Consider the following 25,828-nt stretch of genomic DNA (forward strand, 5'->3'; position numbering starts at 1 on the left):
TGTGTCAGATTTTTAGACTGTGTTCCCAAAAGTGGTTAGCAATTTCTTATAATTTTTAAGTGCTGTAATATGATTTAGTTTTTGTTACCGATCACATTAAAAATTACGGCCATCTGGTCTGACTCTCTATTTTGTACAGGGAGGTCATTTTCTTTTCTCCAAGAATAGTTTAGCTTTTAATGCTGTTGTCCTAAGTCCTGATCTTAGCCAGCTGTTTTCCTTTTTTTAAAAGGGGTTAGAAATGAAGTGTATCTATATATCTTGTTTTAAAATTCTTTGCATTCTTCAAGCTTAAGAAAGAAAGAGACAAATATAGAAAGATTTTCACAGGCGTGAAAGAACTGAGCATTCTGATTGACTCAACTCGGGTTGAGAACCAGAGGGCACAGTTTTAAAGTATTTTGCAAAAGAAGCAAATGCGAGGTGAGAAAAAGCTTTTCACACAGCGAGTAGTTGGGGTTTGGATTGGAATGCACTGCCTGGAAGTGTGTTGAAGGCAGGTTTAATTGAGGCATTCAAGAGGGCATTGGATGATTATTTAAATAGAAACAACGTGCATGGGTTATGGGGAAAAGGCAGGAGACTGGCACTAAGTTAAAATGCTCAGAGAGCCAGTGCAGACACGATGGGCTGAATGGCCTCCTTCTCCATCATAACAATTCTGTGATTCATTCTTACCGTCTGTGTCTCTCATCCTGTGCTTTCTTGTTCCCCGACACCAATCCAAGTTTTGGATAACAAAACATTGGCACATATTTTTATAGCATCTGCTTTTCATTACTATCAGAATTTTGTTTAATGCAGTGAGCAAGACTGAACTGTAATGAACAGGACTGAGCTAAGTCTACAGAATGTTGATTAACTTCTTTGCTCTGGTGCAGAATTTTCCATTTATGTTGGAAGCAGCAACCAAACATTGATTTTTGCTGAATTGTCAGTTAGTGGCCAGAGGGCAGACTTGCCATCCAGTTAAGGACAGCAGGCAGACTTTCAAAGCTGGAGGGCCAAATAGGAGGCTTTCCAGCACTGAAGGAACTGGAGCCTTCTGTTGTAGGTAAGGGGGAGAGAGAGAGAGGGTACATCCACCTTCAGGTGCCCTCTCAGCATGTCTAAAATATTTGAAATAAAAAAACGGCCAAAGCTTCCGGACCACCCACCACTGTAGAAGGGTAACCCCTCCACGGCTGTGGCCAGGGAGTGAGCAGGGGGGGCCTCAAAGTCATATTGGAGTGCTGGCTTCCCCAGTCTTCCACCGAGAGGCTGCCTCTAAGCAGCTGCTGTGCCCCCAATACCACAGGAGGCCCACAGGCTGACTGGAAAATCCTCGTCAGCCTCTGATCAGTGGTCTCAATTGGCCTTTTAATCAACTTAACAAGCTAACCGCCGCTTGTGTTCTGTGCCCAATCTTCCCCGGGGATGGGATGGTGCTGGCAAACTGCCACATTGTTCAGCGGTGCGAAATCGTGTCCCCATCAGCCTCTGAAAATCTTGCCCCTGATGTGCGGTCACAATGTCCAAGAAATTGTACCTGATGAAGCAAAAATGTTGGACTCTGAAACAAAATTGAGAAAGATTTGCAGACTCTTAAGTATGGGGTAAACGTTTGAAACCACACCCACAGTGCAATCCTCAGTAAATAGCTCCTATATTTTTCATTGGATAATCCTTCAACCTATGCCCTTTGTACTTAAAGAAAAACGATCCAAAAGAAATAAATTTCTCCATGCAATGCCAGTAAAGCACTTTTGTAAGGAATGAGTTCTAATGTACAGTACTGCGAAGGTTTATTCTTTTATATTTTAAAATCATAACTATTATACACCAAATCCACAAATATTAAAAGCATATCAACTTCAAGAGAAAATTATATACAAATTACATAATCCAATAACAGTATTTGATGAAGAACAGGAATTTCCCTGAATAGCATATTTCCTGCAAACAAAAAATATCAAAAAGCAGCAGCCTTGTGAATCTTTTATCGGCATATTTTTCTCTTGCCCTTGACTTGAATCAACATTAAATGTCAATATAAGGTGGAGGATTGTGATTTATGCTTACATCTTTCACACCGGAGTTCAAATCCTTTAATAACCTGGAGATATACATTCATCTGAGCACTGAGAGACATCGTACTTGTAAATATTCCCTTTGCACAGTATTTCTGTTGAAATTGTAAATGGGTGCTGAGCACATTTATCATGGAATAATTCTTCACAAACACGTTGCTGATATTGCAAATAGTAAGCCAGAGGAAGCCTCCTAAATTAAGTTACTCTGCATGATCTGATGCCCTTCACTATTGCAATAAGATTTTCACTTTGAATTTCAATCCCATGACATAATTGGTACATTATTGGAACTAATTTTCAATATTAACACAAGTGGCTACTTCACTGGTGGTGAATTTGGGTTGTCCCTGTTGTAGGTTGGTGCCAGATACTTGCACTACTGTCCTGGATTCATGAAAAATGTTATATAAATACAAGCTTTTCCCTTCTTTCATGGGGAAGAAATTAAGAAAAAGACACAATTTTTGATAACAGTTTAATTTTAAGACGTCCTGATGACTAGAATCTATTTTAAAGCTGAACAGGACATTGAAGCATTACTCAGTTGGAAGATCAGTGATATGGGTCAAAGTGCATAGCTATACAGTTAGCAGTGCATGGTGCTGTTATGCAGTGAGTGAAAGGCAGGCGAGTTGGAGCTCCTATTAACCCTTTGAGCACTAAATGTTCTTTGCACATTTCAAAATAAATAGTTTTAAAAATCTTAGGTGATTGCTTCACAAACTAGTACTGAATCTTGGAATTAGAGAAATGTTTACAATAGTTCCGAATTTTCAAAGTTCTTTGAAAAGAGTTAATGATGAGCTTGACTCTGGAAACAACCTTAATGGTCTTTTTTCCATACTATAGATCCTTTACTTCCAGCTCATGCAGCTAGCCCTTGTACAACTTTGACTCTGGGATGCCCTTGAATTTCCAATTTCACATATTGAGATCTTTGGAGTGCAAGATATCACTAGTTCAGACTCCTACAATTTCCTCATCTGTTATTTGAATATTTAAAATGCAAATTAATTCCCTGTCACAGGTTTTTATTTTATATAGTACTGCACTGTAGAACTGAACAGCATTAATTTGGCTCTCTCCTTGTGCCTGATTCTTTTAATTTTATTTGCATAAAATCAATGTAGGTTTTTGTATTGTGTGTTATTTGAAGAGCAACTTGCAATTGATTTACATATATTGAGCAATCCTGAGGCTTTCACTTGAAGTCATTGTACAACCAGTCAGTGCGACTCTTCATTAATTTTCATTTTGTTTTGAATACACCTCCATGGTTACTGAAAATCATTTTTATGATATGGAAACTAATACTATTTTGGTGCATGTAGCTGACACAACCAGATCACAAGAACTAGGCAGCCAGTTTCAAAGGCCCCAATATTTAAGCGGAAGCAGGGTGAAGGGGAATGGCTGGGGAACATTCCTGCTCCTCCTGGCCCACCAGGAGTGCTATAAAACACATTTACCTTGTGGAGCTGGCATTCCTTCCACTGCCAAGTTTCTAACCCTTGAGATGTGAAAATTTAAATCAGTATCCCAATATAAATGCGTTAATGAAGGGCTTGAAAAACACTCCCATAAAAGTGATAGGCCAGGGGCAATTGCTCTTTTTGACTATTTTTAACCAGCTCTCCCCTGATCCACTCCCACATGGGGGTAGGGTGGGGTTGATTTGAGACCACAATGAGGTTTTTTTGTGTGAATCAATTCCCTTCTTCAGTTCTGTTTTTACTCATTTGTTTGTCTTCTTCAATGACTCCTTCAAAATATTTCAAAATTAGAGACCTGCCTACACTTTGGCTTGATGATAATCCATTTTTCAGATGCTTATACAAGGTAGCTGCTTGGGTTACTCTTTTTAGGGTGAGTATTTGGTTTAAGGATACCGTAATTAGAATATATAAATCCTCCTGAACTCTGGTGTGGTGCTCTTCACCCTGTGCCACCAATTCCACACACACTACATCCCTCCAAGGCAATGTCAGAAAATCGCCTAACGCTGGAGAGCCGGTGAGAGCCCTGTATCACCTCTTTTCGGGAATTAAGTGCTGATCAGGCACTTAACTGGGCAGTGGTGGGACATCCCGAGGATCAAAGACCTGTTGGGGTTGTGGGGGGCGGGGGGGGGTAGAATGGTTGGTGGCAGAAGTCCTGCCCATTGAGAACTGCTGGCCAATCAGAGGTGAACAGCTCATTATTGATCAGCAGCACCACTAGGGAGGTGGTGGCTGCTCCTGGTACTACATCCATCCGAGGTGCAAGATTGCTATGGACCCAGGCACAGGGGAGTGATGGCGGGAGGGATTCACGGTCTGGGGTTCGTGGTGTAGGAGTAGGGATGGGAGCTCAATAGCAAGGGCAGGTGACGGTAGCTCTCGTCAGGCTCCAACCAGCCCCCCTCCCCACCCCCCTGCTTTCCAATATGTCCCTCAATCAGGCACTGAGTACCTTTGAATGAGGGATTCTGCCCCCGGGAGCCCACAAGCAGCGCCGGCAGAGTTTACTGGTCGGATTTAATTCATGGCGAGTCCCCTGTCCACTGCTGGGAGGTCAGGCAGGGTGAAGCTCTTAACTGGACATTAATTGCCCACTGAAGAGCCTCGATTGGCAGCGGGGAAGGCCATCACCAAGTCTCCCTGCCATAGAGCTAACCGGGGTAATAGTGGGAAGGCGGCGGGCTCCTTGCCTGCCACCCTCCCGCCTGATTAAATGCCCCTCTGCCACCGAACTCACTATGGGGAAGAGCATTAAATCCCTCCCCCATTATGTGGAAACCCTGACTTGTTTCTGTTCATAGTCAACAAATGCCGACTCCATGGGTGAAATCTTCCCATCCTGCCTGCAGTGGGAATCTTGGCGGGCAGGGAAAGCTCATTTGGCACGAGGCCAAAAACCAGTTTCCCAGTGGCGGATGAGCTTTAGCAATTAAGTTCTCAGGACTGTGAAGGCAGATTAATGGCGGGTCTCGCTTCCCGATGTACAATGTCGAGAATTCCTTTTGCCTGCATGAGCATCTCATGTATGGTCATTAAAAGGCCATCTCACCAGAATTAAGTTGCCCCTCCAACTGAAGTTCCCCGCCAGCGAGAAATTAGAATGTTCACTTTTACGACAGCGCGTAAGGGGCGTGCACCTGGCACGGTAGACTTCTTCCATGATTAACGGCGAGTTGCCGCTGCGTTGGCCTCTTTGGGGAGTGTCTGTAAGTACCAGCCCATGCTTGAGACCAGATGGTGGCAGTGCAAGTTGCATGGAGGAAGAACGAGGAAGAGTGGAGCAGTGGCAGGGCAAAGGGGGAAGGGGTAGTGCAGGGTGTCCAGGTGCCCGTTAAATATGGCGCCCAGACTGTTGACCCCATGAGGTTATGGTGACTTCCTGCCCACCTCCACCACGAGATTCACTGTGCTCCACACGGAAACATTAGATAATGAGCTGACCAGTGCAAGATTGCATATGGTCAGCCATCCCACCCTGCTCCCCACCCCACCACCACCGCAGCCCCCCGCCCCCCCCCCCCCCCCCCCCACCCATCCACCACCCATCCACTCCTTCTACTACTAAGCTGAAATTTTCCAACCCCATTGGCATCATGTGTCATGGTGGGCTGGTGGTTCGGGGGGGGGTGGTGTGCGGGGGGGCAATATGGCGAGTAGACCAAAGCTTGGTTTTACGCCATCATGAAACCAGTTTGCGATCGTCCGCTCTGGATGTCAATGGCGGGCCACATTTCTTGTCGCCACATGTGAGGAACGTCATTTTAATACGGTTGCATCTCATTATAAGTCCTGCTCACCAGAATCATCCCCCATGTCAAATGTACCACCCATGTTGGTGTGACTTCAGAAGGGCCTGCATCACAACTGCCTTTAAAAGCCGTGCGCCTGGTGATCTGAATTTTGAGGGGAACTCAGAGGTGAGTGCACACAAGCTTGCGCAGAGCTCTCGAGCATTGCTCCTGGGACATCAAGAAAGAGGTGCTGCACGTTCGTAGGGGGCACAGGCAAGTTGCTTTTTCCCAGCTGGCCTTCAGTATGGTGCTGGAACAAGGGCTCCAGCTCGGGTCAGACCTTTGGGGGAGGTGGTGGGGGGGAAAAGCAGCACATTCTGAAGGAAGTACTCGAGCACATGCCGGGAGGGTTGGGGGTTAGGAAGGGAAGCTGCCACACACTTGGAAAAGCTTGTGAAAAGTGAGCATTCTCCCATAGCTGAGACTGTTCAGCTGCAGCTCCATTGACATGCTTAGAATTAGGCTTCTGGAGCTATTTGGCCCACTCAAGCCACGCAAAAGCACTAAATGCTCCAGAACTTTTCAACCCTGGGGCGCAGACTGCAAAATGTGTGTTTGAGGGGGAAGAAGAGCAGTTGGCCGACATGGCAAATAGTACAATCACCTTGCGAAAGGTGGCCATGGTGCAGTCACTGGTGGAGTTGATCACAGCCCCTTGCAATGTATTTATTAAAGTTTGGACCAGTATCCATTATGGTTCAAGCTAACAGCGCAGCTTTGCAATGTGGGATAGGAGAATGCCTGAGTTGAGTGTACAGTATGCGGTCCAGTGGCTGAAGCTGCTGCCAATCGGTCAAGTGGAGTGTGGCAGAGGTGGGTGGGGTTTGGACAGCCATGAAGCACACTATACACTGGCCATCCAAGTGGTGGACAGCACTCTCCTGCATGCGTGAAGGGGCCTTCAGACTTAACCAGGAGAAGTTCTTAGTACACCTATGCTAACAGACGCTCTGCAGGAGGAGGACATCAGGATCATGGAGCCTAGTGATTTAGCGGTATGCCTCATGGCTCACAGAGACCAGAGAAGAAGAAGAGGAGAGCGGCGGAGGCGCCTGGCTCAGCCAAGGGAGGAGCACCTCTCTCAAGTTGAAGGGCAGCAAGGCCTGCTGTACACGCAGCTGAAGATCCATAGCCAACTGTCACTCGTAAGTACCTCGCTAGACACAGGGTCTATAGACGACACCTATCATTCCTGAAGATGACCAAGAACCAGTGTCGCCGAAGATTGCGCATGTTTAGGGCACTGGTCGGTCACATCTGCCAGCTGCTGCAGGATTTGGCACCACGGGGACATGAAGGGCATCCACCGTCAGTGGCCGTGAGTTTGACTGCAGCGTTCAATCTTTACACTGGTGGCTCCACAGGTGCCATTGACTGCACTCACCTGGCGCTTAGATCTCCATGGCAACAAGCTGTCAACTATGTCAACCACAAGGGCTTCCAATCGCTGAATGTTCAGCTGTTGTGCGACCACCACAAATGCACTCTACGAGTCTGTGCATGATTCCAATGGAGCGCCAATGGCTCCTACATCCATGGCATGTCTCAGATCCCAGATATCTTGCAGGGTCCATAGAGGCTGCAGAGTTGGCTCCTTGAGGGCAAGGGCTACCCACAGAGGATGTAGCTGATGATGCCCGTGCAGCCGCCTCAGACTGCAGCAGAGCGACAGTGCAATGAAGCTCATGCTGAGACCTGGACTTTGGTGGAGCAAATGATAGGCATTTTGTAAATGACGTTCTGGTGTCTTAACAGGTCCAGTGGAGCCCTGCAGTACAGTCCCCAGAGGGTGACGTGCATCATCATCACTTGTTGCACTCTCCACAGCCTGGCGCTGCAACGAGTGGAGGACCTGGCTGAGGAGGAGGAGGAAGGGCTGCATTCCTCCTCCACTGAGAAAGACATCGCAGGAGCTGAGGGTGATGAGGTCCTAGAAGGTGAGTATGCCAGCGATGAGGTCATCACACTGGCCAGGCGAGGCTGGTGCGCTCAGGAAACCCTCACAGCCACAAGCTTCATGGAGGATGATGAAGAGATGCAGTGAGCATAGTCCTGACATCCTCACCTTGCATCTGTGAACGTCTGACTCCTGTGTGACTGATGGCAGTGCACATACCCTCAGTGCTCAGGCTCACATCTTGGAGATGCAGCGGAGGCCCTAATAGTCCCTACATTCCAGGAAGATGATGACAACCGTGCAGTGAGGACACTCCATAGATCTTCACATAGCCTCTGTGATTGTCTGACTGAGGGCAACTCATTTGCGCTCTGTGATCAGGGTCATATCATAGAGACGCAGCCATGAAACTTTAAATGCACCTGAACCTTTATCAGCCTTTAGCACCTGACCCCTCCAGGAACACAGAGTTCCCGGTCACAGATGCTGACAAGATGGGGCCCAGCCCTACCTCAAAGGTGCTGATAGCACACAGAGAGAATGATGGAACTCTGTGACACCTGCCCACAACATTCTGGCAGCAATGACAAGCACCGTCAAGGTGCAGGCATCAGTAATGTGTCCAGGGAGTTTGGTCTGAAGGTTGCACACAGCGCAGAGGCCCTGGACTGAGACACTTAGCATTATCTTGTGCAGGAACCAAGGTTTCACATCTGAGCAACACAAACACTGCTCATTATACCAAGGAGCCATAGGCAAGGAGACAATCTTGAGCGTTTATTTACAATAGTGAGCATTAAGTACAAATGATTATCATCTGTACCCAGGCTGTGCAACTAAATCTTCTTAACTTTCCTAACCCTGTCTCTACATCTTGGTGCTCCCCTGACATCCACAGCGGAAAGCCTGCTGATTGCTACACACTGTCTGTGATGACTTTGGTGGGTGTCCTCTGGAGGCCCGAGACCTGGAAGGCCCCAGCCTGCTTTCGGGGTCCTGCTGTGTGGCTGCGGCACCCTCCTTGGCCTGTGGAGCTGGAGCTGCTGGGGTCACAGGAAGCAGGGATTCAGATGGGCTGGACACTCCCAGAGTCACCTGGGTGGATGGCCCTGGGTGTGCATCTGCTGATCCTCCTCCCTTTGGATGTTGAAGGGCCCCTGTCTGAGTCCTTGAGGAGAAGGGTTAGCTGGTGTGAGATCAAGCTGCGCCACACCCCTCTTGTTTTGACACTGTTGGAGGCCAACTATGGGGTCAGTGATGGAGTTCAGCCTGCACAGCAATGCAGGAACAATGTCCTGGACCAAGATCTCCATGGCAGCCTCCATCTTACCAGTGTTGACCTTGGTGCGTTGGCATGTAGGTGCTATCTCCTCAGACTGAAGGCGGATGGATTCCTCTATTGCAATGAGGAGTGCAGTGGACATCCCTTCCAGATGTTCCCGAGCTTACGTTTCCAGCTGCAGTAACTGAAGTATGACTGAGCTCAGAAGCTCATCATCTGACTCAGACTCAGCACATTTCCAGCTCCAGCAGTCCTCCGAGTGCTGGAAACCTGGGAAGTCCCTGCCACTACCTGCTATGGATCAGACAGTGCATTGTGCTCACCAGATCGTGACCTCCCTAAGACTACTCAAGAACTAGGTCCCACTGAGTTGTGTGTCTCTGTGCTGGTGGAGGGTGTGGGTGAATGCTGAGATGGGTCTCCAATGAGGGTGTCATCAGATTCAAGGGACATCACCATTTACTCTCTCTCACACACCTTCATCTGCCCTGTGGATCGTTTCTTCATGCCCTCCATGGCACCACTCACCACCCACACAGCATGGTTGTCTGATGAATGTTGCACTGCTGGATCCTCACTTGGTTGAGCACCACCGAGCTCATCGTCAGCATAGGAACGGTCCAGATCATCGCCGGCCAGCTAGATGTTTGTTTTCAAAGTCTGTGAGGGCCTTGATGTCGGGCATTCCTCCACCAGTCTGCGACCTTTCCCTTTTGTTCTGTGCCAGCTTGTCCTGCATGAATGCAGATGGAGAGAGTGTAAGCAGAATGCCTGCCAGGCCAGTTGAGAAGGATGCCTAGTATGTGTGGGTCAATGACGTCACGGTGGGCCTCCACTACATCCAGTAGGTGTCGCTAAATTTAGGGGCAGCATGTTTCCTCCCTTTGGCAGCCATGACTTTGCAGCAGCTTCTGGTCCCTTAGAGAATGCTAGCTCTGTGCAGGGGTACTCTTCAAATATGGCATCTGACTACTGAAGGCCTGAGGTGACCAGGGAGCGGGCGAATCAGAGGCTGCTCTGCCGGCGATCTGCCGTGTTTCCCAGGAATGCATTATTAATGAGGCGGGACACGCCTAGAATGGGACAATACGGCGCAAAAACCCACCATTGAGCAAATTCTGGAAGATTCCGCCCTTAGACTCCAGAATGGAAGACTCCGGCCCACAATTCTCACTGCACAGAAGTAAAAACTCTGTTGCTTTCTGCATCTTGGTTAGAATGTTATAGTATAGAAACAGGTCAAGTGTGTGGCAAGTTGCCTTCTCCTTGTGTAAAAGAAAGCAGATCTGGGAAGTATTTTGAGGTTTGTTCAGTTTCCTTCTGTGGTTGAGGATTATTTACGCAAGTTTTCTTTCGGAAATTTTAATTGCTGAGCTAGGATTCATAATCGAGTATATTGTACATAGTCTGTGGAAGGAGTATGCTTGGATTAAATTAATTTTTCTTTGTTTTTTTTTAATACATTAATAAACTGTTATTTGGTTTCTGCAGGTGTCATGTCTACAGGATTTTTTTGGTGATGATGATGTTTTCATTGCTTGTGGTCCAGAAAAGTTCCGATATGCCCAAGATGACTTTTCACTGGATGAAAATGGTAAGTATCTATGGATTCAGATTATGGCTATTGTATGAAGCAATACCAGTACTTTTGGCACTTTGACTTTGTGTTTGAAACCAGCCCCAGTTAGTTGAAATAAAATGTCTCACTTAATGAAGACTAGCAGAAGTGAAATGATTTCTAGCTAATATGGGATGTCAGTGCTCTGTGGAAAAATGTTGAATTTTGCATCAATTGAACATTATACATACACACACACACACAGACATATGCACGCACACACATACACACACACACGTACGCGCACATGTGCACACGTACATGCACACATGCACAGGCGCGTGTGCATGCATGCACACACATTTGGCAGGAAAGTGGTTTTGTTACTTAGACAATGCATTTAAATTATTTGGGTGCAGCCTCTTAAGCAAACTCAGGTGGTATGAATTAAGCAAAAATATCACAAGCGAGTTGCAGAGCAGTGTCCCTCCCCAATAAATTTCCTTTACCGAACCTCCAGTATATGACCCTTCTCAAGACAACACAAATTCTTTACCCGCTTTGCTCTAACTTAATGAAAATTCACCAAGTAACTAGAATAAGCCAATCAGAAGCTTGAAAATTCATGTTGTCATCTCTTCTGATGTAAAGTCCGTGAGCTCTGCACGCTTATACTTCTCCACCTCGCCGTGCCTTCTGTCAGCAGTCACCTTTTTAATTCACACTTTAAAATGTCTGAAGTCCTCTTGCTGCTGACCCAGCCAATGCAGACCAACTTGGAGATGGGAGAAGGGCTGTCTGCCTCAACACTGAATCTTCGGCATCGAGTGCAAATCCTGTGAAATTGGTCCAGTAAGTATTACTTCTTAAGTAACTGATAACTCCTGTGTGTTTAATGTCTACCTTTGCAGTGACTTCCTAGTTCCAAAGTCATCCCAGTTCTTTCAAACCCTGATCATGGTCAATTGGCCCTGTCATCTCCCCACTGCACCTTTTCTGCCGTCTGCTTCCTTGGATCATCATAATCATCATGTTTTGCATTGTCCGTTAGTTTTACTGTAATTTCATTATTGCCAAGAGACCTCCTTGGCATGTCATTTTGCCATTTTAAGTCCTCATCAATAATCTAATCATGAATTAAGGATTGTTACCCAAGGATCTGGGGCGGAGTAATCAAGAGGAGGTGGACATTGCCGGGGAGCTGATGTGCTCCACACTGACCCGTCCTGCAGCCTCACAGTGCTGCAGGGCAGACTAACCAGGGCTGCGAGTTGGGGGCGGATGTCCCGCTCTCTGGAGCTGTCCCGTCGGAAGGTGGCAGCGGCAGCTGCTGGGATTACAGGAGAAGAGGAATATCAAGGCCAATGGGATCTTCTCAGCAGATCTGACAGCATCTGAGGAGTCATACGGACTCGAATGCTGTCAGACCTGCGGAGTTTTTCCAGCTATTTTTGTTTTTGTTTCAGATTTCCAGCATCTGCAGTATTTTGCTTTTACCTATGGGATCTTGGGCAGGGAGGGTTTGGGTACGTTGAGGGGAGGGCTGTGGTTGATTTAAGGGAGGGAGCTGTTGGGAAGGAAGGGGGAGTTCAACCTAAGGGGAGGCACCTCGCGATCAGCAAAGGGCAGCCTCTGAAGAGCGACTCCTCGCCACAACCCCCCTTCCTTCTGTTTAAATATTTAAGTTTAAAAATCGGGCTTCTGCTTTTGTCCAGCTACCCAAGCCAAGTGTTTTATGGTGTGGGCAGTGTATTATGAGGGTCAATTGGCTTGATAACAATTGGCTTGGCCCTGAAATATTCATTTAAATATGGGGGGAGTGGTGTACCAATTTTGGCACGTGCCTGCCCATGTATTATGGGGGAGAAACTCAACAGGTCTGACAGCATCTGTGGAGAGGAAGACAGAGTTAATATTTCAAGTCCGTATGGCTCTTCATCAGAAGTAGAGAGAAATACAAATGAGGTGAAATATAAGCTGATTGAGGGGGTGGGACAGGTGGAGCTGGATAGAGGGCCAGTGATAGGTGGAGGCAAAGAAGGGATTGCCAAAGATGTCATAGTCAAAAGGACAAAGGGGTGTTGACGGTGGTGATATTAACTAAATGATGTGCTACCCAAACCCTCTGGCATAGGCACATAAAATTTAGCCCCTGGTCTTTAATTCATATGGTTTGGATTTATTTTACCTTCCACAGCACATCCCCCCAGCCCCCATAGTCTCTATAACCTCCTTTGAGAAACGAATCTCATGATGTAAAGCTTCCCTTCCCAGAACTTCTGAATTGTTTCAGCATTAGTTGAAGGCTCTGTTTTAGTCATCATGTTGATAGATCTTTTCTCTCTAATGATTCAGGTAAGTTTAATAATGTGTACTTACCTCTTCAATAATCAAAGTGCAAAAGGTACCTTCTGCCATGATATGTAAGGTTTCCAATTAAAAACATCATTTCAGTTTTCTGCACACTCGGCATCCTGCAATCATTTTATATAACATTTCACCTCAAGAAATAGTCTTCAAAAATATACCTGCATTCAAGCAGAGAGAGAATAAGGTAAATCTGATGATGGCTTTCCCAAAAGCAACATATATGTTACGCTTCCAGTAAGCTCCTCCTCCCATTTAGGAGATTATTATGTTAACTTTTTGCCAATTGAGTATAGCTGAAAAGAGAGACATGTTGAAGCTTTTTGTCTTGCACTCATCAGGACACTTCATGTAATAATTTCCTTACATGTCTTAATGGACTCCATCCTGCACTCAAATTCACCTTGTGAAATGGAACAGTCAAATGAACATCTCTTCCTTGACGTATTAGTTGAGAAATCTGCCAGGGGTTCTCTACCATGGTCTACCACAAGCCTACTTTCACCGGTCAATATATGCATTGGGATTCTTCCAGTTCCACGTACTATAAGATTGGTCTTATTGGGCCGGGTCCATTTGCTCACCATGCAAGCTTGATGCTGAAATAGGGCGCATCAAAGACATCCTGCAGGATAATGGCTACTCTGACCAGATCATTTTGTGCTGTATATCATGCAAACTCATGAATGGGCCTAATTTTCGACACTGAAAATTGCCCAATTTACCTCCTGGAAGGGCAAGGTATCTCAAAAATTTGAGGAACAGGTGAAGCTAGCAGTTTCATGCTGCTACTATGCGGTAGCAACACGAGTGGTATTCACCACTTAAAGGATGCTACTGTCCAGCCAAAAAGACGTTCTGCCTATCACACAAATGAGAAGTGTGGTATATGAATTTCAATGCCAGTGTGATGTTAAGTATGTAGGCCGTACGTCCCAGAGTCTGGCGGATTGCATCAGACAGTTTGTCCCAGCAACTGTTTGTGACAGGCAGGGTACAGATCGTACCCAACCAACCAGTGCTTGTAAAACTCAAAATACAGTGTCCAACATTAGATGTGATTCTGCGATTGGACAATATTTGCTAAATAATCTTCAGTGTGCTAAGAATTACGCTAACAACCAATTTAAGATTGCCAGTTGGGCTCATAGTGTAGCACATTTGAGTGTACTGGAAGCTACATATATTAATACACAGGGCCTGGTTCTTTACAGACAGAAAGAACATCTACATACATTGCGCCTGTTTCAGCTAAACAAAATAAATAACAGCCATTCACGGACTCATTCCTCAGGGCAATGTCCCAGCCCAAGTTGCGACAGGCAGGGTGCAGACGGTTCCCAACCAGCCCGTGCTTGCAAAACTCAAAACACAGTGTCCAATATTGGATGTGATTCCGCGATTGGACAACATTTGCTAAATAATTTTCAGTGCAATAAGAACTACGCTGACAACCAATTTAAGATTATCAGTTGGGCTCATAGTGTGTGGCGCATTTGAGTGTACCAGAAGCTAAATATATTAATACACAGGGCCCTGTTCTTTACAGACAGAAAGGACATGTACACACATTGCACCTGTTTCAGCTAAACAAAATAAGTGACAGCCATTGGCTGACTCATTCTTCAGGGCAATGACTTGACCAATCAGGGTCCGGCTGCCTGGTTTGAATTTCAAACAATGATTAGCAGTTAACTGTCAGTCACCATCAATGGTGCATTCTCCATGGCAACGCCTCTACCAATCAGTGTCCACTTGCCAACCCATCAGCGTTGTCTTCACACACAGTATAAATTGCTATTTTCCAATTATATTGGTATTCTTGTGAAGTGTCCTGATGAGTGCAAGACGAAAAGCTTTGACATATCTCTTCTTTCAGCAATGCTCAAGTTCTGCACTACCAAGCAACTATTTTTGCTAATTTATTTTTCTCTGTAACCCCTTTCTCTCCACTGAAAGTACTGATTACTTGTCTATGGTTGCTCAAGTGCCACTGCCTTGCTAAAGTGACCTTTATTCACTTGAGTCTTGATATTGAATGTTAGCAGGCTGTTTAACTGTGGGATCTTTGCAATCCTACAGTCCACACCTATGCACTCCAGGAGGGGCCATTTGATAGTGATAAGCATTGGGGTCCAATGGAAAGCTTTCTTCTAACTAATCTGGTGGAATTGTGAAGAGTTTCATGTTCCTACCATTGCCCAAATTTATATCAACTGTCTCAGGTTGGGTTTGAACCTGAACTTCCTTGTCTGTCTTGTTAGTAATGCTCAGCTATTTATTGGAGGTGACAAAGGAATGGACAAGGGGGTTTTGACAGCAGATGACTCCAGTGGTGGCAAAGATGGATGGTGTTACAGAGTTGGAATTAGACAGTCTTTGGGGTGGAGAGAATAGTGAGTCAGAAGCTCAGTTTGAGTAAGTGAAACACCAAGGTTGAGAACATCAGATTCAACCTGGGATATTGGCCTTGGAGAGGGATGCAATTGGTAATAGGGGAGATGGTGGCGTAGTGGTAATGTTGCTGGACTAGTAAGAAAGAGACTCAGGCTAATGACCTGGTGACATGGGTTAATTTGAATTAGTTAATTAATTTGGAATATAAAGCTAGTCTCAGTAATATTGAGTGAAACTATCATCGATTGTTATAAAAACCCATCTGGTTCACTAATGCAGTTTAGGGAAGGAAATCTGCCATCCTTACCTGATCTGGCCTACATGCGACTCCAGACTCTCAGCAATGTGGTTGACTCTGAGCTTCCCTCTGAAGTAGCCTAGCAAGCCATTCAGTTCAAGGGCAATTAGGGATGGGCAACAAATGCTGGCCTTGCCAGCGATGTCCATATCCCTGAAAGAATAAAGAAAAAAAATAAGGGTACAGAGTTTTTGGCATACAATGTCTACCGTTGCCATATGTCATAGTAACATGATTTGAGTGAGTCCTATTTCAGATTGTATAATGGTGTGTCAACACTAGTTACTTCAATAAAAGATAATTTGGCCTTCAAGATTATCTTAACTGTATCACAATGTGCACAGAGATTTTGAATTATGGTTCTCTGCAGAAAGACCTGTTCCAGATCAGATTAGATAGAGAATTTGAGTATAGGTAGGAAGGGAGAAGAGTCATTGGTGTGAAAGAGGTAGTTAGAGGGCAATGGGAATATGGGTGAGAACTTACTGCTGATTGGTCAGGCTTTTTGTTCATAATACATCAGTAAATGTTAGCATTCTTGCTGCTGATTGGTGGACTGTGTAGAATGGATGGTAGTGTGTTTCTTGGGTAAGGTAGACAGATGACACTGATGAGAAGGCCTCTGTCTTGGGGAATGGTGTAGAGATGGTAGATCTCCATAGCTTCCCTGACATGTCTTGTATGCCAATGTGCAATGGATGAGATAAGTTCAGAGTTGGACCATTGGATGTGGTGGTTATTAAGGTGAGCGTGTTTGACAATAATGTTGAGGCCTATCAGTTCTTCCAAGGAAACCTTTTAAGGTAACAGCTGTTCTTTTCAGAGCAAAATGTTATATGGTGTAACTGTGAATTTGTCTTCCTCACTGTTACTACTATCATCATGAAAATCTTCAAACAACTTTTAATCTCCTACTTTTGATGTTCATGCTATTGAGGGTGTTTATTCACTAAAATTGTCTAAGCTTGATCTTTTTCAAGCTCTTGACTTCCACAGGTTGGACAGGAGAATTGATGAAACCAGCTCTAACAGCAATGATATATGGCTCTATTTTCTTTTTACTTAAAATATTTATATCCCTGGGGCTCGTTAAGTGGAAAAACAGTTAAGCTGATCCATGGATAAACAAACCAGTCTCTGCAAAGACTTGACTGAAGTACCATTATTTTTCCACCTCCTCATCTTCATATGTTGTCCAGCAGATTTTACTTCAGGAATGTCCTCCATTCACCACACAACCTATTTGTTGTTTTTTTGAAATGGTTATGATCTCCAGCTCTCAAGAGCTTGCTGCTTCTTGACATCCTCATCCTTCTGTTTCATTTAGGGAGGAAGCCATTCCGCGGCACACAGAAATAGGATTCCATGATTAAGGAAAGGGACCACAGGTATCAGGCCCAGAACAAGTGAGCCTTCTGTCCATCTTCTGCCTCCTGTAGCCTGCAACTGATCACTTTTCCAATTTTTGCTGCATTTGTTTGAGAGTCCAAAAGGGGGGGTCCTTTCACTTTTATGTGTGCTTTCAACTTTTCTGTTACCTGTTAATAGCTTTGTTTAACATATTTTAAATAAATGTTCTTTGGTCACATGTTTCAGTGTGTTCTTTGGCTTACAGATCTCCATAATTTTAACATATAAGAAAGCACAAGTCAGCGTCCTTTATTCCAGCCAATGGTGCAATGTTTTAAGCTTCTGACTCGGCAATTCTAATCACCTGAGGAATTTCTTGAACTAATGTTTCTTAAATACTACTTTGCTGAAATTTGCTCTAGAACTTTATTTAATGACATTTTCAATGGTCAACACAATTGTTTTTTTTAACTCTCTTTTACATTACATTTAATTCATATTGCTGTTAATCATTTGCTATTCTTCTCTGCTTTAATCTATCTGAGCTGGTAGTATACACAGACCTAATGCACATGCCCTTTGATTGAGTTTTTAACTCATTCAAAACACACCCACTTACAGAAGGTAAAAATCTGGCCCTAACTGTCAGTTATTCTCTGAGTTTATTGGTGCTATCATCACCTTGTGTCAACTTTAAGCAAAAGACACATTTGTTTTTCCAAGTCGAGCCTTGTTTGATACTGGGACAATAAATAACATGGAGAGAATCTGTGCTACTTAACCAGTAGTGACTCCATTAGTATCAATATTTATTTAGCAACATCTGCTCCTTAGATAAACAGAAGGTAGTTTCTACAAATGAAAACCTCAAGTCAGAAATCCAAATAATGTCAAACAGTTCATTTGCAAAACTCATCCAAATGGAATCAGATTTGTTAGGTAGTGTCCTCTGGGTATGGTACTGTAGTTTGCCTGAGCATCCTGGGTTACGGGTTGGTGGTGGAGGTTGGAATCGACTTAGATTCAGACCTCATTGTTGTCTAGCGCACCTTGTTGGAAAGTGCATAAATTAGATGCTGAATGAGGACAGCTTTCAGTTTTAATGTCCTCCAAAGTCAAATGGCCTGCCGGCATAAACTGTCTCGACCCACACATAAAAACTAGCCATTTTGGGCAAGGCACTGGACAACTCCAGTTAAGAGTCAGCACCTTCAGCATTGGAAGAGACATCATTTGCGGGAGGATGTGGCTGTCTTTAAAACCCTTGGCACAGTTGCCCCATTTCCCAGGTTCTGTTCTCCCTCATTCAGTGAGTTTCTCCAAAATAGGAGGCAAATTTGATAGGAAGAATATCATGTAATGCTCCTCACATATCATTGTCAGCAGAGTGGAAAGTCAGATGATTATTCTCAGAGATTATAGAATCCTGTAACTTCACTAATATTTTGAATTTAAACTGTGAGCGAGAAGCAACATTATTCTGCAGAAATTATTATAAGCTTGATTTTTGCAGCTTTTGTAGAAGCAAAGGAGTGGAATTTCCTTGGAGCTAAGGAAACCCTATTTACTTGTGTAAAATGGAGTTTCTGACAGTTCTGATGAAGTCACTGCGGCTGAATGGAAGCAGTTCTGTAGAAATCTCCAGGCAAACATTCCATGACAAGTTTAACATATTTGAAGGATTACTTTCACATGTCATGTTTCTAGACATTATGAACTGATGCATCTTTAACCCTTGGCTTACTGCTTTGGAACAAGTGTTACCAGGCTGGAAAGTTGACTTAAAAATGTATTACGACTATAGCCTTTTATTACTTAAGTTCCAGGTAGGATATATAATTTAACATTGTTAGTTTATCTGTTTCATTTTTTTTACAGCAATACTGTAATAATCTCCATATATCTTTCTTTGGACTCAAATATATAATTATCAGAATTGCACACTCATATGTAAACCTAACCAATTGGGGAAATTCTTTGAGCAAATTGCAATGGACAGCCAATTTTTCCTCTGAGTACGAAGCTGTGTTTTCTGTCCAAACATTTTTCACACCTACAAAAACATTTTGGAACCTGTTTGCAACTCCAAATATGCAAGATATTAAAACTGAAGATAAAATTTAAGCGGAATAGTTCTTCTATTACCTACTCTTCACATTATTTAATTACAATGACTGATTACTCAATGCTCACTTATATAAGCAAATTGGACAGCTGCAGCAGTTTTCTTGCTAAGAATACAAAGTATTAATGCAACCTTTGATGCAAAATAGTATAGAACCCAATCCCACAAAATAACACAACGAACCTGATTGCACTGAAAGTGTCGGTCTGTTGAAACATCAAGCATCCATAATTCTTCGGGTAAGGTAACGATGGATGTCATCTTTGGTGATTTAAGTACACACAGATCACTGATTACAAAATGAGGAAATAGGTCAGAAGAGACCCATGATAACTAAATGTAGTAAGAAGTTACATAACTAGGTTTAGAGCCCTTTTTGATGGAAAGTATAACTGAGCCAGACAAAAGTTTACAATTAAATTTTTACTGTACTATCTTGTGTAATAGAGTAGGCAAACTCGATAGACCAACTTAGATTTGATTTTAAAGTCCCATTCACGTACCCTGCATATGTGATCATAAACATTACTTTTATTTATTATCTGCTACACACAATAGATGAGGTTATTATACACTGGAAGTGATGTACAGGGCTTGGCACTAGCCCAAAATATTCATGTTGACTTAGAATGCCAATACAGGTCGAGTATCCTTTATCCGTAAATCCAAAAACTGATCACATCCAAAAAAGGTGCTTTTTAACCTCTTCAACTTTTAGCACGGGAAGTCTGTGACCCAAGTCGACATGATGTGAGCTGACACGAACCTTGCCGACTGCACCAACCTTTATTGTCCAGTGTTATATCTTACTTTTCTAGCCATTTTATTTACTTTAGACTATAGCTAGCCTAGGCTTAGGCCTTTGTAATGTAAGTAGGCCTAGGCCTATATGCAGTATCCAAAAATCAAAATTATCTGAAATCCAGAACGCAATCAGCCCCGAGGGTTTCAGATAAAGGACACTCGACCTGTATGTCCAAAAGGTAATGAGAATGCAGGAAGCAAACTGAGGGGCCCACTTGCTGCAAATCAAAGACTATTATTTACTGAATACTCATTTTTATAGAGTGACGAGCACTTTAAAGAGTACCAATGAATGTTTTCTCTAATTGTATAGTTATATTTTATAAATTAAAATGATGAAAATTAAACTACTTGGGAAACCAGCTCAGCCATTTCTAACCCAAAAATTAATCTAGACCCCTATCTTAGTGACTTGATTTTAAGTAAGGATTTGCCCTAAAGGGCTTAATATTTCAATTACAGAATGAGTAGTAGAACATCAACCTTCTAAATTGCCATACATCCTGGTGTGCTACTTTACAATTACATTGGTAATAAAAGTACAGTACCACCTCAAAGTTACATGCTACTCAGGACATAACCATGGGGGGTTCTGTGAAATGAGTCTCAATTAGTTTTGGAGCCACAGTTTTAGAAAGTGGGACAGCACAGACTCTCTTTGTGGAGGCGCTGTTTTTTGATAAATTTTAATTTCTAGGACTCATTAACAATACGCTAAATTTCAGGAATGAAAAATTTGAGTAAAGAAGCAATTATTTTTACAGAGAACTATCTGGGACTGAAATTTTAATTCAGGACTAGATAAAAATAAAAACAGAATTTTTAAAGCCGTGGAAATATAGTGTAAAGTAATATTTTAATTATAATATGTTAAAACAGTAAGATTGAAACTGAGGTTATCAGAACAGAGTTGAGAGAGAATTATTCCCCCAGAGAGCAAAGGAGGATTTTAAAAAAAATAACTAGAGAAAATGGCTCAGAAGTTTGCCAGGTGTTATGATCTGTTAATTGTCTGATTAAAGCTTTTGTACTCTCCAAGAGGTGCGCAGAAGTCGGACGCTGGGAGGTTTTGATGTTGGTAAGTAAAGGATTCACTGGTGACAGATTTTCAGCAGCAGAAATGTTTACAATGTTGTGGGATGAACATATGAAGAAAAGCTGATTACAGAAGAGAGCTCATTGAAATAAAGTTGAGTGCAGAAATCATTAGATACAATGACATAGCTGTACCTTTTTCAATTTTTTGTTCTGAAATGTGAATATACAGCAGCAACATTATATTTAACATTTCTAAGTGCACTGTACAACTCTGACTAGATAATTTCAGAGTTTATTCTCTTTCTTTTGTGTTATTTAGTTGCTCTCCCGTGACTTTTTTTAATTGTTGCTATATCTCTTCAAAGGATGCCAGTGTCTCTCTCTCTCTCTCGCTGTTGCCTTTTAAAAAATCAATCACTGGTGTTTCTGTTTTCAATGGCCCTTACTGCCTTATTTTCTTTCAAACGCTGCTGTGACCTCTTGTCTGAATTTGGCTGCTATTCTTCCTTGCTTCCTTTTGCTACCCTTTCCTACTTCTATTGCATTTTGAATTGAAATAATAATGTGCTTTGCTCTCTCTTCTTGTCTTGTTTAATTATAGACAAAGTGCAGATACAGCTGTTGCCTGGGTACTTCAGTTAAGACTCTTGGCGTGACTTCTGCACTCTGAATGCATCTATTGCTTTGATTAGCCATATTTGGAAATATAAAGATAAGGCAGAATAATTTTTAAACTAGAAAGAGGTGATGACAGATATTCAATAAAGCATAAACATGGTAAATGTTTGCTGCAATTACAAATTGCAAGTTACCACCTAAGATCATAAGAAATAGGACCAGGAATAGGCCATTCAACCCCTCGAGCCTGCTCCACCATTCAATAAGATAATGGCTGACCTGGTTGAGGTCTTAACTCCACTTTGTTGCCTGCCCCTCATAACTCTTGACTCCATTGATCTACTGTTAGTTTACTTTCCTGCAATATACATCACAGGAGCTGAGGGTTCAAAAGCCAACAGATAGTAACCAGCTCATAGATTCTACCGTTCCTTCTTTTAAAATACATCAAACATGAAGCTGAAAGGGGCAATTGGATTCAATACATTTCTTGATTGCTTATATATATATATATATATATATATATATTTTATCTAAAAAAAATTCAATGCAGTTTAGCTTGTTTCTAATCCTATTAGCCCCAGGCATAACATCTCAAACAGATTGTCTGAACTTCATGCACCAGCGACTAAACATTTCAAAATGCTGTTTTCTGATGATTTGCCAGTAATACTCTACCGATTGCAAAATGTAGTTCATATCAAGGTCAGACAGTTTTATTTCAGTCTAACAGTCATTTAGTTCCTCAGCTCTTAGCCTATTTTGTAAGGAGCACTGAAGTATACAGCAGTCCCTCATTATAGCAACCTCTGATTATACCACAATCTCTGTTGCAACATATATTGTTTATAGCTGCCTCTTTAATAGAGAAACCACATAAAACACCCTCGCTATAACATGTTCCCCAGTGCAGTTCTCTTTTTAATGCTCTGCAAAATGCCCTCACAGAGAGAATCTGGTTTACAGTGTTTCTAATAAGAAACAGGTGAGCTAATCTTTTCCCAAATAAAATGTATGTTGGATAATGGTTTGAGTGGAGATTTAACAGGTAAGGCACATCAATGTTAACATTTGATGAATAATTGCACACATTTGCTAGAGAAAAGTTCATTACATTATGTTCTTTGTTTTCTTCATCTTCCACTTCTTTTCTGAAAGAGTTGGCTCCTTGCTGGACTCTAGTTCAATAGGTTCTGGTTTCTTCAAGTATTTCACCCAATTGGCCAATAGCCATGTATGAGTCTTGGCAGACAGTGTAGCCAATGTTAGCACATGCAACCTTCCAGTGGATGTTGCTGAATAGGGATCTTGAGCAGGAATATGAGGTGATTATACCCTCCATAATTCAGAAGTCTTGTTGTTAATTGTTGCTCCCGATCAACACAAATTGAACCTGGGGCCTTCCTAGTCTATGTTGCTCAACTACTCATGAAATAAATTAGTTGTTGAATTTAAAATAAATCATGAGAAAAAAATCCTCCCTATTCCCTTTCAGTAGAATATACTTCAATGTACCTTATAGAAAACAAAGCTCATTATTAAGCCTTGAACAGTTCTCCATTTTACAGCAATGCCACTGCACTCCTTGCCAATGAGAGATGTGCTTGCTTTTGGTAAGACATCCCATTTCCAATGTCATTCCCTTACCAGGCAAATCATGGCAGGTTAATATTGGATGGCCACTAGCGATACATCACAGAGTCAGAGAGTTGTTACAGCAGGGAAGAAGGCTATTTGGCCCATCTTGTTTGAACTGGCTGTCTGAATGAGAGATGCACCTAGTGCCTTTGCCCCTGCCTTCTCCCTGTAATTCTGCACATTTTTCTTTAAAATCATAAACCACAATCTCATGGTTACCAGAGTTGCATCCCAGATGGATCTTTCACTTTGACAATGAAAAACTCTTCCCTCAAATGTAAAATTGAATGAAAATGAAGGGCAGAGCAAGGAAGACAAGCAGACATGGACACGGGCTAAATGACAAAAGCAAGTAAGGAGATGGGCCTAAAAAATATACCCTACAAAATGGGAGAACTGTAGGGATCACCCAAACAGGGCAACTGATTCACTTTTTATTGAAGGTTAGAATCCCAAACAATATTGTTTGCTTTAAAGCCACTCTCCATATTTGCAGCAAGGAATGATGAAATGTAATCAGATTTCAGCCTGATAGGATAGATGTATTTCCACTTGGTGGTGAGGGTGGAGTTCAAAACCTGTGCCCATAAACATAAGACAGTCACTAATCAATCAAAGAGAGAATTCAGGACAAACTTCTTTACCCTAAGATTGATAAGAATGTAGAGCTCACTGCCACATGGAGTAGTTGGGGTGCATAGCCTAGGTGCATTAAAGGATAGCTGGTTAAGCATGAGGAAGAAAGGAGTAGGATATGCTGATATTGTTAGATGAAGATGAGTGGGAGGAGAATAGTGTGGGGCATAAACATTGGCATGGACCAATTGTGCTGTATGACCTGCTTTGTGCTATAGAGTAAAAAAAAGTGAATAGCACACTCTCTCAGCTTTACTAACATCTCACAGGCAAGTGGGCCACAAGTGCAGCCCAGAGAAGTAGCAAGTTTGTCAAGGCTAAAAGATAAAGAAGTTTGCAGTTGTTCTTTGGGCTGTGTTATGATTACCACTGTTTAGTAATGGAAATAGGAAAGATTACTCTCTCCAGAATCATTTATTAAAATGTCTTTATCCTGACATTGAGGTTTTTATTGTACCAAGTTTTTACTAACAAGCTTTAAAAAAATATATAAAATTAAATAATACATGGTAAAGTGTGGTGGCATCACACTAATTGATAAGCATTCATGATTTGCCTTTAGCTTTCAAACAGTGACTCAAAACCAGAGACAACGTACGATTTAGTGTGAAATTTTTTAACCATTAACAAACAGTACACACGATCAATTCGGCCAAAAACTCTTATTTTGATAATCAACGTATGAACTTTTGTACACACCAGAAAGAGTTCCAGACAACAACACTGTATGGGATAGAGTTCCCCATACAAGTTTCTGCCTCCAATCCTTTCTTTCAATTAGTGTCATCACCTGGAAATCAGAAGTTCAGGTGTAGAATTAATAATTGCCTTTTGAATGACAGTTCATGAAACAGGCACTTGGCCATGGGAAGGCTGTGGGCTTGAGATCCCAGAAGAAGATTTTCCAGGCCATAGTGTGCTCTTGGCCATACCTGGGTCAGTCAAATGGCCTCCTCACAGTCATTTATGGCTATACCTTACTTTGCAATTTATCTATTATAGAAAAACGATCCTGATCATCTCATGGCAAAGATCCAGTTAATACTTGCTCTAGGAATTGAGTCTCAACTGGAACTTATTTTAACAACTTCTGCTATAAATGAGACTTGGCAAGATGCATCTCAATTCTCAAACAGTACCTTCAATGCATAAACTTTATTGAGTTGTAATATAGAAAATCACAACATGAGTGGTTAAGATATTCCAGGGGATCAAATGAGTAGTCAGGAAGTAAATCAGATTGGGAATCATTAATTGTCGTTTATTATTATTTGTGAGGCTATTATTAAATGTGACTCTTTTCTACTTTAAAAACAGAATGCCGCGTGGTGAAAACAAACCCTGGTGGTAAATCAGCTAATGCCTCACAAAGGTCAACAGGCAAGAGCTCTGGAGCTTCACGTCGTAGTAAGTCTCCTGCCGACTCTGGTAAGCGGAACCTGTTGGAACTTTAAAGGCCTGAGGGTTTGTCACAACACAGAATAAAAATTGACAAGTGATTGTCCAATCCAACATGAATTAGAACATGGAGGAACGTCCTTCTACTTCCAGATATATGCATCTCAATTCCTATAGCAGGCAAAGTAAAGTGTGTGAATAAATCATGCCACCATTATAACATGTTCAGATGCAGCTTACAAAATAGAGATTCCTTCTGAATATTATTATTCACGATTGAAAAGTTTTCTTTGTAATACATCTCTTGTTTACTTAATGTTTTTATACAGCTTCCCTGGTAAAGCCTTGTAGGGGGTAGGGAGACATGGCCTAGTGCATGTGTGAAGTTCCACTATATGGCAGTGTTTAAAGCATAACTTTGATAGTGGGGTAATGACAATGTCAGTATTCTTCTGACTGGGCTGGGTTCGGCTATTATCTAATGTCCATCAATGCTAAATTTAAAAATGATAATATTGATTACAATCTTGAATGCTTTAATGAATGACCAGACATAGTAG

The 25,828-nt window shown here is 42.6% G+C and overlaps 1 protein-coding gene across 2 annotated transcripts in view; it reads left to right on the forward strand.

Annotated features, from left to right (window-relative positions):
• The window catches only part of LOC121281781 (neuronal migration protein doublecortin-like), a 168,773-nt gene that overhangs the window by 126,132 nt on the left and 16,813 nt on the right, over positions 1-25,828 (forward strand). Inside the window, exons 4-6 of one of the 2 annotated variants that reach the window (XM_041194764.1) lie at positions 10,533-10,635; positions 20,980-21,018; positions 25,188-25,298. In XM_041194764.1, the coding sequence (XP_041050698.1) occupies positions 10,533-10,635; positions 20,980-21,018; positions 25,188-25,298 (253 nt within the window). Of the gene's footprint in view, positions 1-10,532; positions 10,636-16,988; positions 17,250-20,979; positions 21,019-25,187; positions 25,299-25,828 lie in introns of those variants that run through there. The other variant, XM_041194765.1, reaches the window with a different exon arrangement.

Source organism: Carcharodon carcharias, chromosome 9, assembly GCF_017639515.1.
Source record: "Carcharodon carcharias isolate sCarCar2 chromosome 9, sCarCar2.pri, whole genome shotgun sequence".
NCBI classification, from domain to species: Eukaryota; Metazoa; Chordata; class Chondrichthyes; order Lamniformes; family Lamnidae; genus Carcharodon; species Carcharodon carcharias.